The sequence below is a fragment of the Tamandua tetradactyla genome, chromosome 1 (genome assembly GCF_023851605.1).
Source record: "Tamandua tetradactyla isolate mTamTet1 chromosome 1, mTamTet1.pri, whole genome shotgun sequence".
Lineage (NCBI taxonomy): Eukaryota > Metazoa > Chordata > Mammalia > Pilosa > Myrmecophagidae > Tamandua > Tamandua tetradactyla.
Window position 1 is genome coordinate 130,294,479 of NC_135327.1, and position 14,275 is coordinate 130,308,753.

General features: G+C 35.8%; 1 protein-coding gene across 1 annotated transcript in view; it reads left to right on the forward strand.

Moving 5' to 3' along the window:
* Positions 1-14,275, forward strand: part of ELAPOR2 (endosome-lysosome associated apoptosis and autophagy regulator family member 2) — a 217,837-nt gene that overhangs the window by 184,231 nt on the left and 19,331 nt on the right. The window contains exons 13-18 of the mRNA XM_077150709.1: positions 583-720; positions 2,112-2,375; positions 3,444-3,617; positions 5,628-5,817; positions 7,118-7,214; positions 7,930-8,031. Of these exons, the coding sequence (XP_077006824.1) occupies positions 583-720; positions 2,112-2,375; positions 3,444-3,617; positions 5,628-5,817; positions 7,118-7,214; positions 7,930-8,031 (965 nt within the window). The remainder of the gene's footprint in view (positions 1-582; positions 721-2,111; positions 2,376-3,443; positions 3,618-5,627; positions 5,818-7,117; positions 7,215-7,929; positions 8,032-14,275) is intronic.

The window sequence follows — 14,275 nt, forward strand, 5'->3', positions numbered from 1 at the left end:
ATTCTAAATCTTGAATTTAGCTGAGTAAATCAAAGATGAAGAACTGTATAACATTTTTGAAATTCAGGTATAAGTAAGAAAATATTTCATGAACGTTTTAGTTATGACTGTGTACATATAATATCTTGGCAAATCTACAGTTGGGTAAGCCTGTAAGCTGCTGGTATAATTCAGAGAAAACTTATAATTCTGATGCAGGGGCTACATGTTAGAATCAAGAAAGATGATAAAAATGGAAAGCATTTCATTCTATGTGGGATCCTAGAAGTTTGCTGTGAGAAGTTTGAGTAGTTATGTTTCTGCTTCTAAGTATATTTTCTAAGTTGAAGGCACACACACAAAAAACCTTAACCGATATAACTCTCAAGTTACATTGACAATGTGGTTGATATATTGTGATTATTGAGTGAATAAGTTGTTTATACGGATTTGGAGGGAAGTTTTGAGTCTTCTAGGCTTGCATGCTCTGCAGATAAATATTCATGAACACTGCAGGAGTTACTGTGTAAATGCAAACATATTTGTAACACATATATACATTTATGTTAATACTGCTTGTGACTTTATTTGTGTTTTGTTTAGGATATTAATAGAAAAAGTACGAATGTGGTGGAATCATGGGGTGGGACCAAAGAAAAACAAGCTTACACCCACATCATCTTCAAGAATGCAACGTTTACGTTTACATGGGCATTCCAGAGAACTAATCAGGGTCAAGATGTAAGTTCCATGCACTTTTTTTCCCCACATATGGATGATGCCCCCGTGTGGAGATGCATACAAAGTGATTACTCCAAATCTACTAGAGGAAAAATTTAGGTTTTTATTGACATGAAATCAATCATCTAGTTATGGAGTGCCTTGGTATAGAAATTACATCTTTTTGTTTGTCCTTTAAGGTAAGAATGTATGAAATGGAATAACACAGTGTATCTTTGAATTGTTCTGTACTTTGAACAAATACAGTTGCTTACAGCTTAGGTAAAAAACATATGATTTTGTAGTTTAAGAACATGACTTATTTTTAAAGCTTTCTGAGGCTTTGAGAAGGCCATTGACTTTCTTCTTCAGCTGAATGATCTGGCATTTGTCTGTATTAGTTTCCTCTAGCTTCTGTAACAAATGACCACAGGCTTGGTGGAGGCCAAAAATCTGAAGTCAAGATGTCACCAGGGCCACACTCCCTCCAGGGGCCCTAGGGGAGATTCCTCCCATTTCCTCTGTTACAGTTTTTGTGACCCTAGACATTCCTTGGCTGTGACTATATAATTCCATTCTCTGCCTTTGTCTTCACATGGCCTTTCCTCTTCTCTTCGTGTATCTCTCCTCTGTGTGTCTCCTGTGAGGAGGATTTCATTTCACTACCCTTAACTGCAAAGGCTCTTTTTCCAAGTAAGGTTACTATCACAGGTTCTGGGGATTGGGACATGCTCCCTGCTATCACTCTGTGAATAGAGTGATGCCCACTGCTTGAAGAAAACCAGACCTTTAGTTGACCTAGTGTCACAGGAAGGAAAAACATAGTGAAGCTCAAGTTCTTGCTCTCCTTTGCCCATCGTTTAAATAGCAATCAGAGTACATGGTTTAGGGAAGGTTCTAGAGAGGGAAAAGAAGGCCCAAAGCTGTCATGTGATTGATCGGTGTTACACAGCATTTGCATGAGGGCCAGAGTCTGAGTCTTCCACGACATTTTCTAGCCCTAGTCCAAGGCTCTTTCCACCCTGCCAATAAAACCCAACTGTACCGTTGGTTTTATGTTTATATCTTAATAAGCAGTAATAGAAGGTAAAGTTGCTCCTATATTAAACCATACCTGTTCTTCCAGCTGTAAAATCTAAAAAAATTCCCAAGTTTATACCAATTAAGCCATATCTCATGGTAATTGTGGCAAAACTCCTGGAATGCCACTGTGGTTTAATTAGCTTCTAATGTCAAGCTTTAAGAGTTTTTTTTTTCAAAGAACCAAATTGGAGTGGTTTTAATCCATTGTCAGTTACAAAGTGCAGGGCTAAAACATTCTGCTTAGTTCTTTTGGTGACATGACATTAAACATAATCTGGTTATAGAACTAAGTCCCAAGCAGAAATCATTACTTTCTGCTCTCTTTTTAGAATAGACGGTTCATCAATGACATGGTGAAGATTTATTCTATCACAACCACTAATGCAGTTGATGGGGTGGCATCCTCATGCCGTGCCTGTGCCCTCGGTTCTGAGCAGTCGGGTTCATCGTGTGTCCCCTGCCCCCCAGGCCACTACATTGAGAAAGAAACCAACCAGTGCAAGGAGTGTCCACCTGACACCTACCTGTCCATACATCAGGTCTATGGCAAGGAGGCTTGTATTCCATGTGGGCCTGGGAGTAAAAGCAGTCAGGTAAGTGGGTATGCATTTTTAATTATCCCCATGAATGTACATTTTATTAGAGAAACTGAAGGGTTCTCCTTGATGTTCCTCTAGGAACTATGAAGTTGCTATTTATGCCAAAAAAATAATTTTTCATTCTCTTTTCTGTTTCCTTTCTTCTTAAAGTTACTGAGCATTTAATGTATACCAGGCAATGTTAGTTACTGGGGATATAAGATATTAGGATAAGTCTCCAAACAAGAATGCTTTCTGAAAATATGAAAAATGATCCCATGCATTCTGTTAAGAATAGAGCAACTAAAGTATCCCTATAGGCTGGCCATAGGAGTGTCTGGTTTGAGGCAAGTAAATCTTATAAAAATTTAAAGGCAATGATTGAGGCTACACTGTATAGGTGAAGGAGAAACTAACTTTATTGTCTATTTAAATTGGTATTATTGGGAATTACCACTCCCCCATCTTTTTTTTCTTTATTAGAGAAGTTGTTTGTTTACAAAACAATCATGCATACAATACAGGATACCCATATACCACCCTATTGTCAACACCCTGCACTGGTGGGTGTGGGACATTTGTTGCAGTTGATAATAGCACATTTTTATAATTGTACTGTTAACTATCGTCCATGGTTTAACTTAGGGTTCACTGGGTGAGTAGTGTAGTTCCATAAAATTTTCTGAAAATTTTTTTCTGTCAGCATATGTTCAATCTAACATTTTCCACTTTTAATTCTATTCAGATACATATTTCAGTGCTGTAAATTATGTTCACAGTGTTGTGCTACCATCATCACCATCCATTGCTAAAGTATTTCCATCATTCCAAATAGGAACCTATAACAGGGCATTTTGACTATTTCTTAATTTGCCTCTCTGTAAGAAATCAATCTTAGAATCTTTACTTTGACTTTTAAAAGATGTTAATTTTTTTTTTAACTTTTCCTAGAAAAATCTAGCTAGAGTTTAGGAAGTCTCTATATTAGTGTGGTTAAATATTTTAAGTACACAATTTTAGTAGCAGCTGATACTTTATTTCCTGTTATCTTGTTTCTTTGTATTGCTTCATTTTTGATCAAAGGACCACTCAGTTTGCTATAGTGACTGCTTTTTCTACCATGAAAAAGAAAACCAGAGTTTGCACTATGACTTTAGCAACCTCAGCAGTGTTGGCTCATTAATGAATGGCCCCAGCTTCACCTCCAAGGGAACAAAATACTTCCATTTCTTCAATATCAGTTTATGTGGGCATGAGGTGAGTTCTGGCTGTCAAGGTGAGATGGAACTATTTTCTGATTGAGCTGATATTTTCTTGTCTTAATGGACCAGTAAAATTTCTATGGAAACCAACAATCAAGTGTCAGAAACTGAGCTTTGATTGCTTAAGAAGGTTGGCAGCTTTCACCATCAAGAGCAACCTGTGTGTTTCTCAGTCCATCAGAATACTTATCCAGTCCATTGAACCCCAAAGCTTAGAGCTGTGGTGTGCTCTAAGGGTCTTTCATTTTTGTAAAATTGGGTCAGGTTTGTCAATCCTAGCTATTTTTTAGACAGGCAGCTATAGTTTGAGAAAGTTTTACTCTTGCTTATATTGTCAATTGTATAAATTTTGTATTTTAAAGAAAGGAATTCCAAGAGGAAATTTGTCTAAAAATAGAAGGAGATATGCAGGTGACAAATACCAGTCAATTAGGTAGCCTTTGCTAACAAAATGCTAAAAATAATGGGATTTTATTTTCTGTGTCATCAATCAGAAACATAATAGGTAATAGTGAAAGTTATAGGACCTTGCATTTGATGTTTTTAGGGGCATATGACCATTAGCAAGGGTGGGAATAAATATGGCGTTTCCTCCATGTCTTTTCTATATTAACTCCTATAGCTCGAATTGTCTTCATTATGAGTGAAGTGTGCCAAACAAACTTTGTGCAAAGGAAATAAAGAGATCTGATGACAACAGAAGTTTTCAAATACAAAGGTTTTTAAAATTTTCATGATTTTATATTTGTCCTGTCCTGATTTAACATGGGGGTGATTCAACATATTCGCTTGATTAGCCTGTCACTCAATTCATTCAACAATATTTATCGAATATCTGTTATATGCCAGATACTGTGTGAAGCAGTCAATAGGATTGATTTTATTATATATCACACTCCTTCTCAATCTTATTACCAAAGTACCAGTGTTCCTTCCTCTCCAGTTCTTGTCTGTCTTCTTTCTATTCTCTTTATTTTCTTTCTTTTTTTTTCTCTTTCCTTTCCTTTGGTTTCTGTTTTTTTCCTCTCACTTTCCTCAATAATTTCTCTTGGTTCTTTTTCATTGTTTTTCCGTTCTTTGCTTCAACATTTTATTTTCAGATTAGTAAAAGTGTATTGCGTTTGTACTGTGATTGGAAGACCTATCATGGGGAGAGAATTTTGTAAGTTAGGATTTCTAGGGGCATTAAGAAAGATAAGTCTTTATACTGCTTTTATTCCCCTCTGTGAAAGCTCTATATTTCAGAGTAGTAAAATATTGTTCCTAATTGTAGTTTACATGTCTTCATAGAAACTTTAGAGTAGGCTGTGGTCCTTTGCAGTGGGACTGCAGAACATTTAAGCACCATATATAAACCTTCTTCCTATTTTTATAAACCATTCCCTCCAAAGTATCAAAAGAGTAAACTCCTATATTTCCTTCAACATATTGTATAGTTGAACAGATACATATTGTCATTGAGTCTAAGAGTAGATGAATACAGACTTGTAGTGACCAACTCTGAAGAAGTCATACATTGTCCTAGGATTTTGCTGCAATGTAACTTTTACTCTTTCTTCTTCAGCCTTCAACTTGCCATTCAGCCACACACAGGTTTATGAAGTAGAAGGAAGAGCACCTCTTTTTTTTCTTGGCATTAGAACCTTCACCAGCAGTTTGCTGATTTCTTTGTCTGCATTATCATTCTTTGAATTGAGGGTTTCATAGGTGACTTTTTTCTCTTAATTTAGATGACTTTCATTCAGTGTAACTGATGCTTGCTGGTGGGAGAAGCAGTGCAGCCTTGAATTACCCTATTCATTGCAATTGAGTGTCTCTCAATCCTTTTTTAACATGGACTTGCCTGGAGAACTTTAAAAAAAATATGTGCATGGAACCCACACCAGATCAATTAAATCAGAATCTTTGGGTGAGGAGAGAGTCACTGCTCTTCTAAAGTCACTAGCTAGTTGAGATTCAGACTGACATACATTAAAGTATTTCCTTTATGGCTTTGTTTCCCTAGGGAAAAAAGATGGCTCTCTGTACCAACAATATAACAGACTTTACAATAAAGGAAATGGTAGGAGGGTCAGATGATTACACGAATTTGATGGGAGCTTTTGTATGCCAGTCAACTATTATTCCTTCTGAAAGTAAGGGTTTTCGAGCAGCCTTATCATCACAATCCATCATTCTGGCAGATACATTTTTAGGTAAGGTTCCTTTGGTTCATATATGCATGTATATTTACACATTAATTTATTTCAGTGTTGTGGTACTGATAACTTGTCCTTGCATTGGAGTTTACCATAGATGATTAATGCACACAGATAATTCTAAATTGCGGCTTTATATGCTATGAAAGACCCTATGAATAAGTCACTTCACTTCCCTATGAATAGGGTCTTTTGATGAATTTCAGTGAGTACAGATGTTTCTGAGCTTATGTATTAATTTATCTGCGATACGATGTTTTCTGAAGAGATGACCTAGTGTTTCATCAGATAGTCTAGAAGTTTAAAAGGCAAAAACAATTTTAAAAGTCAAAACTAGAAGAAAAATCAGAACAATAAGCAAATGCAATACAATCCTAAATAATAATATCTCCCACCAGTTTTAATAATCTTTTCTCATAACAGAAGTAAATTGACAGCAAGTAGCAAAGCTGAGGGTGCTGAGTTTATTCCCTATCTTTCTCCTCCGTATTTGTGGTTCTAGAAAGTAGAAGAAAGATTACAGAAGCATCCAGGTTCCTATCTAGTATTCTTAGGGATTAGGTTCACTAGCTCTTCTGGAGTCTATATTAGAAGACTGTGGTGTTGACAAGTTTCTTAGAAGGTTCTTAGGTGCAGCCAGATTTGAGAACCGTTGCCTACACTCCAGAGCCGTTTAACTTGAGCTTTCAGCACCAAGGTCAGTGACAGGGCTTGGAGCCAGCCTCAGAGTTTTGTTTTCAGAACCGAAGGTTGTTATTGCTTGCAGTTTGGCTCTGCCGCCATTTTAGTTATGAGAGATGGGAAAATGTCTTCCTTTTCTGTTTCTTAGATTAAGCAAGCTTTAGAATTAGTTTCTGGAAATTACTAGGGTTCCAAAGTTTTCGTTTTGTCTAATATGTTTACATTGACCCTGAGTAAAATGCTCTGTATTAGCAAGGTAGCCAGCTTATTGGACAAAACTCATCAGATGATGAGACTTTTCATAGCAGATTTTGAAATGTTAGAACTGAAAGAGAGTTTAGAGATCATTTAAATTACTTCAGACATTTTATAGGGTCAGGAATAAGACCCAGGGAAGTGAAGTGACTTAAGCAAAATTGCACAGCCAAGAAATTTTCTGTCATCCTGAGGTCTTTGGAAAGTTTCTTATTCACACCATGAATGAATTCATTTGATACAATATTTCTGGCAAAGTGACAGTCATTAAAGTAAAGCTATTTTCTGTTCAGATATACAGAGACACAGTAAGCCTAATTTTTCCTTATTGCTTAATGGTTTATTTTTTATTCTCATCTAGGAGTGACAGTTGAAACCACATTGCATAATATTAATATAAAAGAAGATATGTTCCCAGTTCCACCAAGCCAAATACCAGATGTGCATTTCTTCTATAAGTAAGTGAAGATTCTCTATTTTTTTTTAGTCAAAAGGAACTCAGACATAAATGGATTTTATTTCCTATTCCGGATTGTAAGTTCCTGGTGATGGAGAAGGTATCTTATGTCATCTCTGAGTGCCTAGCATGGCATCTTATACCAAATAGACAGATAATCAGTATTTGGTTCTTAAAAGGCAGTAAAGTAGGAAATATGGAATATTTTGAGACCCTTATATAATTTCTCTCATATATAATTTTTTAAATGTAACAGTGAAGGACTATTGTTTAGACAGTAATTATTTGTAATTCTCATTGCAAAGCATCAGTTTAACAGTAAAGTAGGAAATATGGAATATTTTGAGAGCCTTATATAATTTCTCTCATATATAATTTTTTTAATGTAACAGTGAAGGACTCTATTGTTTAGGCAGTAATTATTTGTAATTCTCATTGCAAAGCATCAGTTTAAGTAAATACGACCTCTGGTTCCCTTTTAAAAGTGTTTTCACTGTAATAGCTACACTAACCCACCCAATGACATTTTATCACCGTACCTGGAAAATAGTCAACTTTTCAAAAGTGGGTTCAAGCTGCAGTCTAAATTAGTGAACTTCACTAAATATTTCTTTTGTATTGGTTCATAGAGTATGGGTACAATTATAAGCATAATATTATTGCCTCTGTAATCTGTGCCATGTCTATTTTGTAAAATACGATTTACCTTATAACAGATCTTCGACAGCTACCACGTCTTGTGCTAGTGGTCGATCAACAGCTGTGAAAATGAGGTGTAATCCTACTAAACCTGGAGCAGGAGTGATTTCAGTCCCCAGGTATTCTTCTTTCTGATTGTTCCACATTTATATTTATTGAAAGGAAGCAAAGTTCTCCAGAATATTGCTATTTTGAAACATATTCTTTGTGGGTGTAAAGCAGAAAGAGAACAGAAGGATCTGTAGGTGTTTGTGGTAGGGATATGCTATGGTCCTATTAAAAGGCATGGCCCCATACCAAGTCCCAATACTTAAGTCCCGACCTCTTAAGGGCGTGTTTGAGTCCTCTTTGCCTCGAATTCCTAATTCTCTTGAAATTTTACCTTTTAAGTAATATATAATTAATTATAATTGTTTGTTTCTTTGTATTTGTTCTTGCTGTTTAGCCTCCATTTCTTTGCGTGCTGGATTAGGAACTTTCCTGGGCTACGGTACTGGAGATCAGTTGCTCTCTTTTCACTATAGCAATTCTGAGGTCCCTATTTTGGATCTAGCAATTACTCTTATCTGGATCTAGCCTCTGAGAGTCTCAACCTGAATGACTTCTGAAGTCTAACATTCTCTGGTTCAAGCAAATGATGCTAATAAAAACTAGATCTTGCATTTAGGAAATATGTCACTGTGTTAAATTTCCAAGGTGGGTTCTGATGTTTTCAAAGGCAATAAAAAAAAAAAAGTCTCATGCTCCTAAATGAGGGCATCTAGAAACTAAGTTTTCTTTGTAAGGGGAGAGAAAGGTAAGCTCCTCCTCTGACTGTCAAGGTCTTTGCCACTTGGGGAACTTGACTGTCTTTGCCAAGGTTTCTCAAGATCACCTGCTGCAGAATAACTTGAGGGGTCTCTTTGAATAATTGATTTCTGGACCTTCTTTAAAACGTACAGGAATCTCAGGTGTCAAGCCCAGGAATAATAATTTTTTAAAACCCAAGGCAATTCTGACACATATTAAAATTTAAGAACCATTAGTCTTAATCCACAATTTGGAGATTTGGATTATTTTTGTGTGAAACAGAGTCTCAATTTTGTTGTGCATTTTAGGCTTCTGGAAAATTTAAATTTCTGTGTCTTCAGGGTTGCATCCTTCAAAAATATTTCCAACCAAACTTTATTTGTAAATATCATGGATAGCGAAGTCTGAGAACCATTGGTCTAGGCAGTTACTATCCCACAACCCACATGTTCAATTTAGTTCTTTCTTGATGCAGTTTCACATCAGGGCACAAGGGGGAGCTCAGGGATCAGAGCATGACAAACAGCAGCTTGTCCTGAAATACTTAGAATTTTTTAGCTGTAAGTTTGAATGAAGATTTCCTGTTAACGCTAAAGAGAGGTTGAACCAGGATTCTCAGGTTGGTTTTGAAGTAGATTTGTCTTGTTTTGAGTTTTAAGATCTTGAGAGAGAGAGAAAGAGAGAGATGCTAACGAGTTACCTTGAGACGCATCTTACACTCATGGCAAAGTGTCTGAAGGGAGATATTGGCAGTTCAGAAGGCTAAGAATCTTGGAAAACTAGGCAAAAGCAACTTCAGCAGCAGTAACTTTGGTTGGGGCTCTGTATCCTGTTGACCTGGAAAAATGTCACAAGGCCCCCAGTCCTGGGAAAATGAGACGGTCTTAACCAAAAGTGAACCAGGAAGGAGAAAAGGGGAAATGTGTTCTCTGTGTATTTCAGGTAAAATTTAGAGGGAGCAGCATAATATTTAAGTTGATAAATGATCTGTGATTAGAACACTCAAATTTGCCCACTTGGTTGTTCAAATGTAGTTGCTTTCCAGTTACACAATGTAATTGGAGAGTGTGAGACATTTTGGATGAAAAGTTAAGAGTGTGGTGTCTGGGCAGATGAAATCTGAGAGCTGGAATGGACTTTTGAGAATATCTAGTATGGTTTCATCCTGAGCAGAGAATAAGCTGCGAACATACAAGCCACTAATATCTCTAAATAGATGCCCCATCTAGCCTCCACCTAAAAGGTTTTCCAAATCTGTTATTGTTATCCTAGTTGAACAGAGGAACTGGAGGATTTTCTTTCATTAGGAAAAATTTAGACCTAAGTATGTGTCCACAGGAGTCTAAAAAACAAGAAATTTCTGTTAGTGCAAAGGTTACAGAGAAGGCTATATTAGGAAACAAGAAGAGGGATTAATAATTTTTACTATGATAATAGAGATGTCAAATATCATTAAAGATCCTTAAGTCAATTGTACTTATTTAACAGATGAAGAAATATTGAGGTACCATTTTGTATAGCTGTAGTGTAACACAGTTGAGGTCCAATAAAGATTTTCTGATAAAGTCTAATGTTCTTTTCGCATTTCTATACTTTAATTTTGCTATTTTTGCTCTCTAATTCTTCAAAGGCATAGATTTGCAAAGAAGCACACTAAGCAAAAAAGGCAAATGTCACCTTTATCCCAGGGGATCACTCAACTGAGCTATGAGTTATTGGTGCCCTCTTTTAAATGAGTCATCTTTGCTCAAACCAAGTCTTAGAGGAAAATCATCTCTTTTTTTCTCTTTTAATTTATGATTATTTTTAACTACTTAGGTCATTTATAAATCAGTCTAAAAATTATTTTTCTAAAACCTCCTCCAAAATCAAAATTCATCTTCATTGTCAGTGTAACCTGTAGGAATACTATTTCTCACAGATGGGACTGCTTCACAGTTGTGTCCTGATAGTACTCAGGAGTTGAACACTCCAGGGGTTTATTCTGCTATGTTTTCTTTGGTCTTTGGGGAAGAACTCTTGAATCCCAAAAGTCTATCCGTTTTAAATTGTAAAGAACCAGTGAATAGTGATTGGTTGAATGAGTCCCTTGTTTTTCTCCCCCCATGGACGATTTCCAGAGAGATAACAGATATCTAAATTGTACAAGTTAAAATACAAAGGCAATAGAATGCAAAAGATTAAAGCCAAATAAGATCTTATAACATTAAAAAGTAAGGAGACATATAGAAGCATTGTGAGCCAAAGTGAAAAAAACCTAAAAGCCATTATGATCAAGAAATGGAAAAATTCTCATACAGAATTGCTAAGATTGTACAGTTCAAACACTAATGAACATCTTAAACCATAATCCTAAATATCACAGAACATTCATAAAGTTTTAGGATCACTTTTGAAATTAGTATGATAAAATTTTGTTTGTACAGTCTTTATCAAATTATGGTTTTGGTTAATTAACCCAGGGTAGCATCTTTGGAACGGGAGGTTTTTGAAGGAGAGCTGTAGAATTTTAATCCATGGATATAGAGTGTTGGGCCAATCAGTAATAACCCATTTATACCCCTTAGCTTTAGGGAAAACAAAATCAGAGTATGGTACAGTGGAGTGTTTGGATCCCACTCAAGAGGGCTGTCTGCCAAGGAAAAGACAACCTTAGCAGAGAAAGACTAACCATCCTGAGATACCAAAGCTGAAGAGGATCGGACACAGCACAGGCCATGCTCAAGGATGCTGTCGTATGGGGGAAAACCCCAAGAAACCCATGAAAGCCACACACAAGGAAGCTCAGCAGCAGTAGAGCCCTGGTACCAAATGATAAATGTTCTGGGCACACAAGAATGTGACCTTACCCCTCAATGCCTTGAAATGAACTCTGGAAAAAAATCAGAAGCATACTGATAATGTAGATGAATTTAATTTTGGATTTTGGGTAAAATTTTGGCAAAATAATTTTATACTGCTTTATACATCCAAACAATTAATAATAGGTTGAATATTAGGTCTTAATTGGTCATAAATAAACAGTGTTCTTTACCATGAAATCATAATGTGAACGAACTAGATCCTGTTTCAGGTAAGATGATTCATTTACAAGAGGGCACTAATAATTCAGTCCAGTTATTCCTCCAGGAAATGTATCCCATTATAGAACCCCCAGATCTAACTTCCTAAAAAGAAATTTATCTATCTTACATATTCTCAAAGCCATCCCAATTCATAAGGCAGTCCCCGAAGCGAAGGAAGGAACCTAGAGAATGTGTTCTTCATTTCCTAGGATGACATCATGGTCCATCTGTTTGTCCTTTGAATTCACAGTACATCCAGGTAGCCCTGCAGAGCTTTACCCCACAGGCCCCAGCTATGCAGGACCCTTGACTGTTTCCTTAACTAGTTTTACTCACTGGTTTCTATAGTGATCACATAAACCAAAAGCGAGAAAGAAACATAGTGACAACATTGCATTCCAGCTTTAAAATGCTGGCAGGAAAGGGTAGGGCTAGAGGATGTGGTCATACAGGTAATTGAAGGGAAAGTATTTAAAATATTTGACAACTAAAGCAGGTATGCATTTAATTTTTGCTATTTTGTTCTCTTGTGTTTTTTTTCTATTTTCATTTATACCTAAGTGCTATTACAATTTTAACTGGTACGTTTAATCCTTGTTGTTTCTCAGGGACGGCCTGATTCAACCTGTGGCACTTATGTGTATGACAAAGGGTCAAATTTGAATGTTTCACATCTTAAATGATTCATTGGGTTAAAAGAACTAAAGAATTGATTCCAAATGAAAATACTTTTTACCTGAAAGTATTTTTTAAAAACTGAAGACTGCCAAGGAAGAGGCACTGAGTCATTGTAGTGTTTTGACACCTAATAGCAGCTTTATAAATTACATCAGTGTCTTCTTTGATGTTTTTTTTTTTTTGGCAGATCCTGTAGTTCTACCAATTCTTTAGAAAGTGATGTGCATTGTTAATAGTCTTTTATATTTTTACAGGGCTAAAATTTCAAATTTTTTTCACTCATTTTTATCCTTTATAACCACTCTGCTTAGGAAGTATAGCAGACATTCTGCTCTTGATAAATTACAAAATGGGGCCAGGTGGAGTTGAGTCACTTGTGGAGAAATACAGTTGTTTGAAAGGCCAGTTAGAATTTTAATTCTAGTCTCCTCTCCAGAGCTTTTGCAAAACTGATCAGTTTTCTCCTTTCTTTTTCATTTGTTGAGTTCTTTTTTTCCAAACCTGTAGGAGACTTAATCTATTCTTTTCTCAAGCTAAGCAGGGTCCCCCCTCACCCTCCCACCCTTAAAACTTCCTTGCATTGAAAAGAAAATAGAAAATACTTTGGGGTGGAGATATTTGAGCAGGAAAACATTGGTAATTTTTGCTAAATAAACAAATGACCAAAAATATGTAATTACTTTTAAAGTTGCTAGTAATTGTTACGCAAGTAAGAATTGTGTCCTTGAAGAAATTTTCTGATTGGCTACCCCAGTGTTTTAAAAAGAGCAATTTGAAGTTGCTTTTACTGATCTGGAAGGTGGAAAGTAGGGTGATTTTTTTTTTTATGTGGCATGTTTTTCATTTATTGTACTTAACTTTGTTTTTTAACTTCTTTTCGTTTCTTATCCCGAACATACTGATTACTCCTTTTTTCATGAACAGAGAAATTAAGGCAGATAAGAGTTAAATCATTTTCCCACAGACACACCCAATGAAATAATGATGTATGACAAATAATAATGCCAGGCCTCTATTTATGAAGCATTTTATAAAGTGGATTTCTCTTATATCCCAACAATATTTGCTTAGTCTACTCCACACAGACACTTTGAAAGAGAGACATGTAAAAGTGCAGTTAATTTTAGGCATGTAGTTTTTTTTAGTGTTCTTGTTTAGGTCTTTAGAATATAGTTAACTAAGAGTATGATATCTTACTTTCCTGCTAGGATAAAAGTTACAGTTTTGAAATGCATATTATCAGAAAGTCATTTGAGAATTGGAAGTTAAGACTTAAAATGTACAAGGTTCCCATCTGGAGTGATGGAAATGCTTTGGTAATGGATGGTGCTGATGGTAGCAGAGCATTTTGAATTTAATTACCAGCACTGAAATACATATCTGAATGTGTTTAAAAGGGGACATAATAGATTATATATATGGTAACAGAATAATGTTTTTTAAAAATCCATTGAACTACACTGCACAGTGAACCTTAAGTTCAACCATGTGCTATAGTTAATAATACAATCATAAAAATGCATTATCTTCAATTATAACATGTTCCACACCAATGCAGGGTGTTAATAATAGGGTGGTATATGAGAATCCTGTATTTTATGCATGACTGTTCTGTAAACTCACAACTTCTCTAATAAAGGGGGGAAAAAGTAAGGAGGGTTTTTTTTCCTTTTTTTTTTTGGGTTTTATCTAATACTTTGTGTCTACTTTTTTACTGTTAGGTATTTCAGAGCACCTATATTCAGGGCAGGATAAGGGCTGAAGGAAGTTTTTGCTTCTGATGATTAAATCAAAGTCATCTGAGAAAGAAAAAAACAATGTATTTATGTGA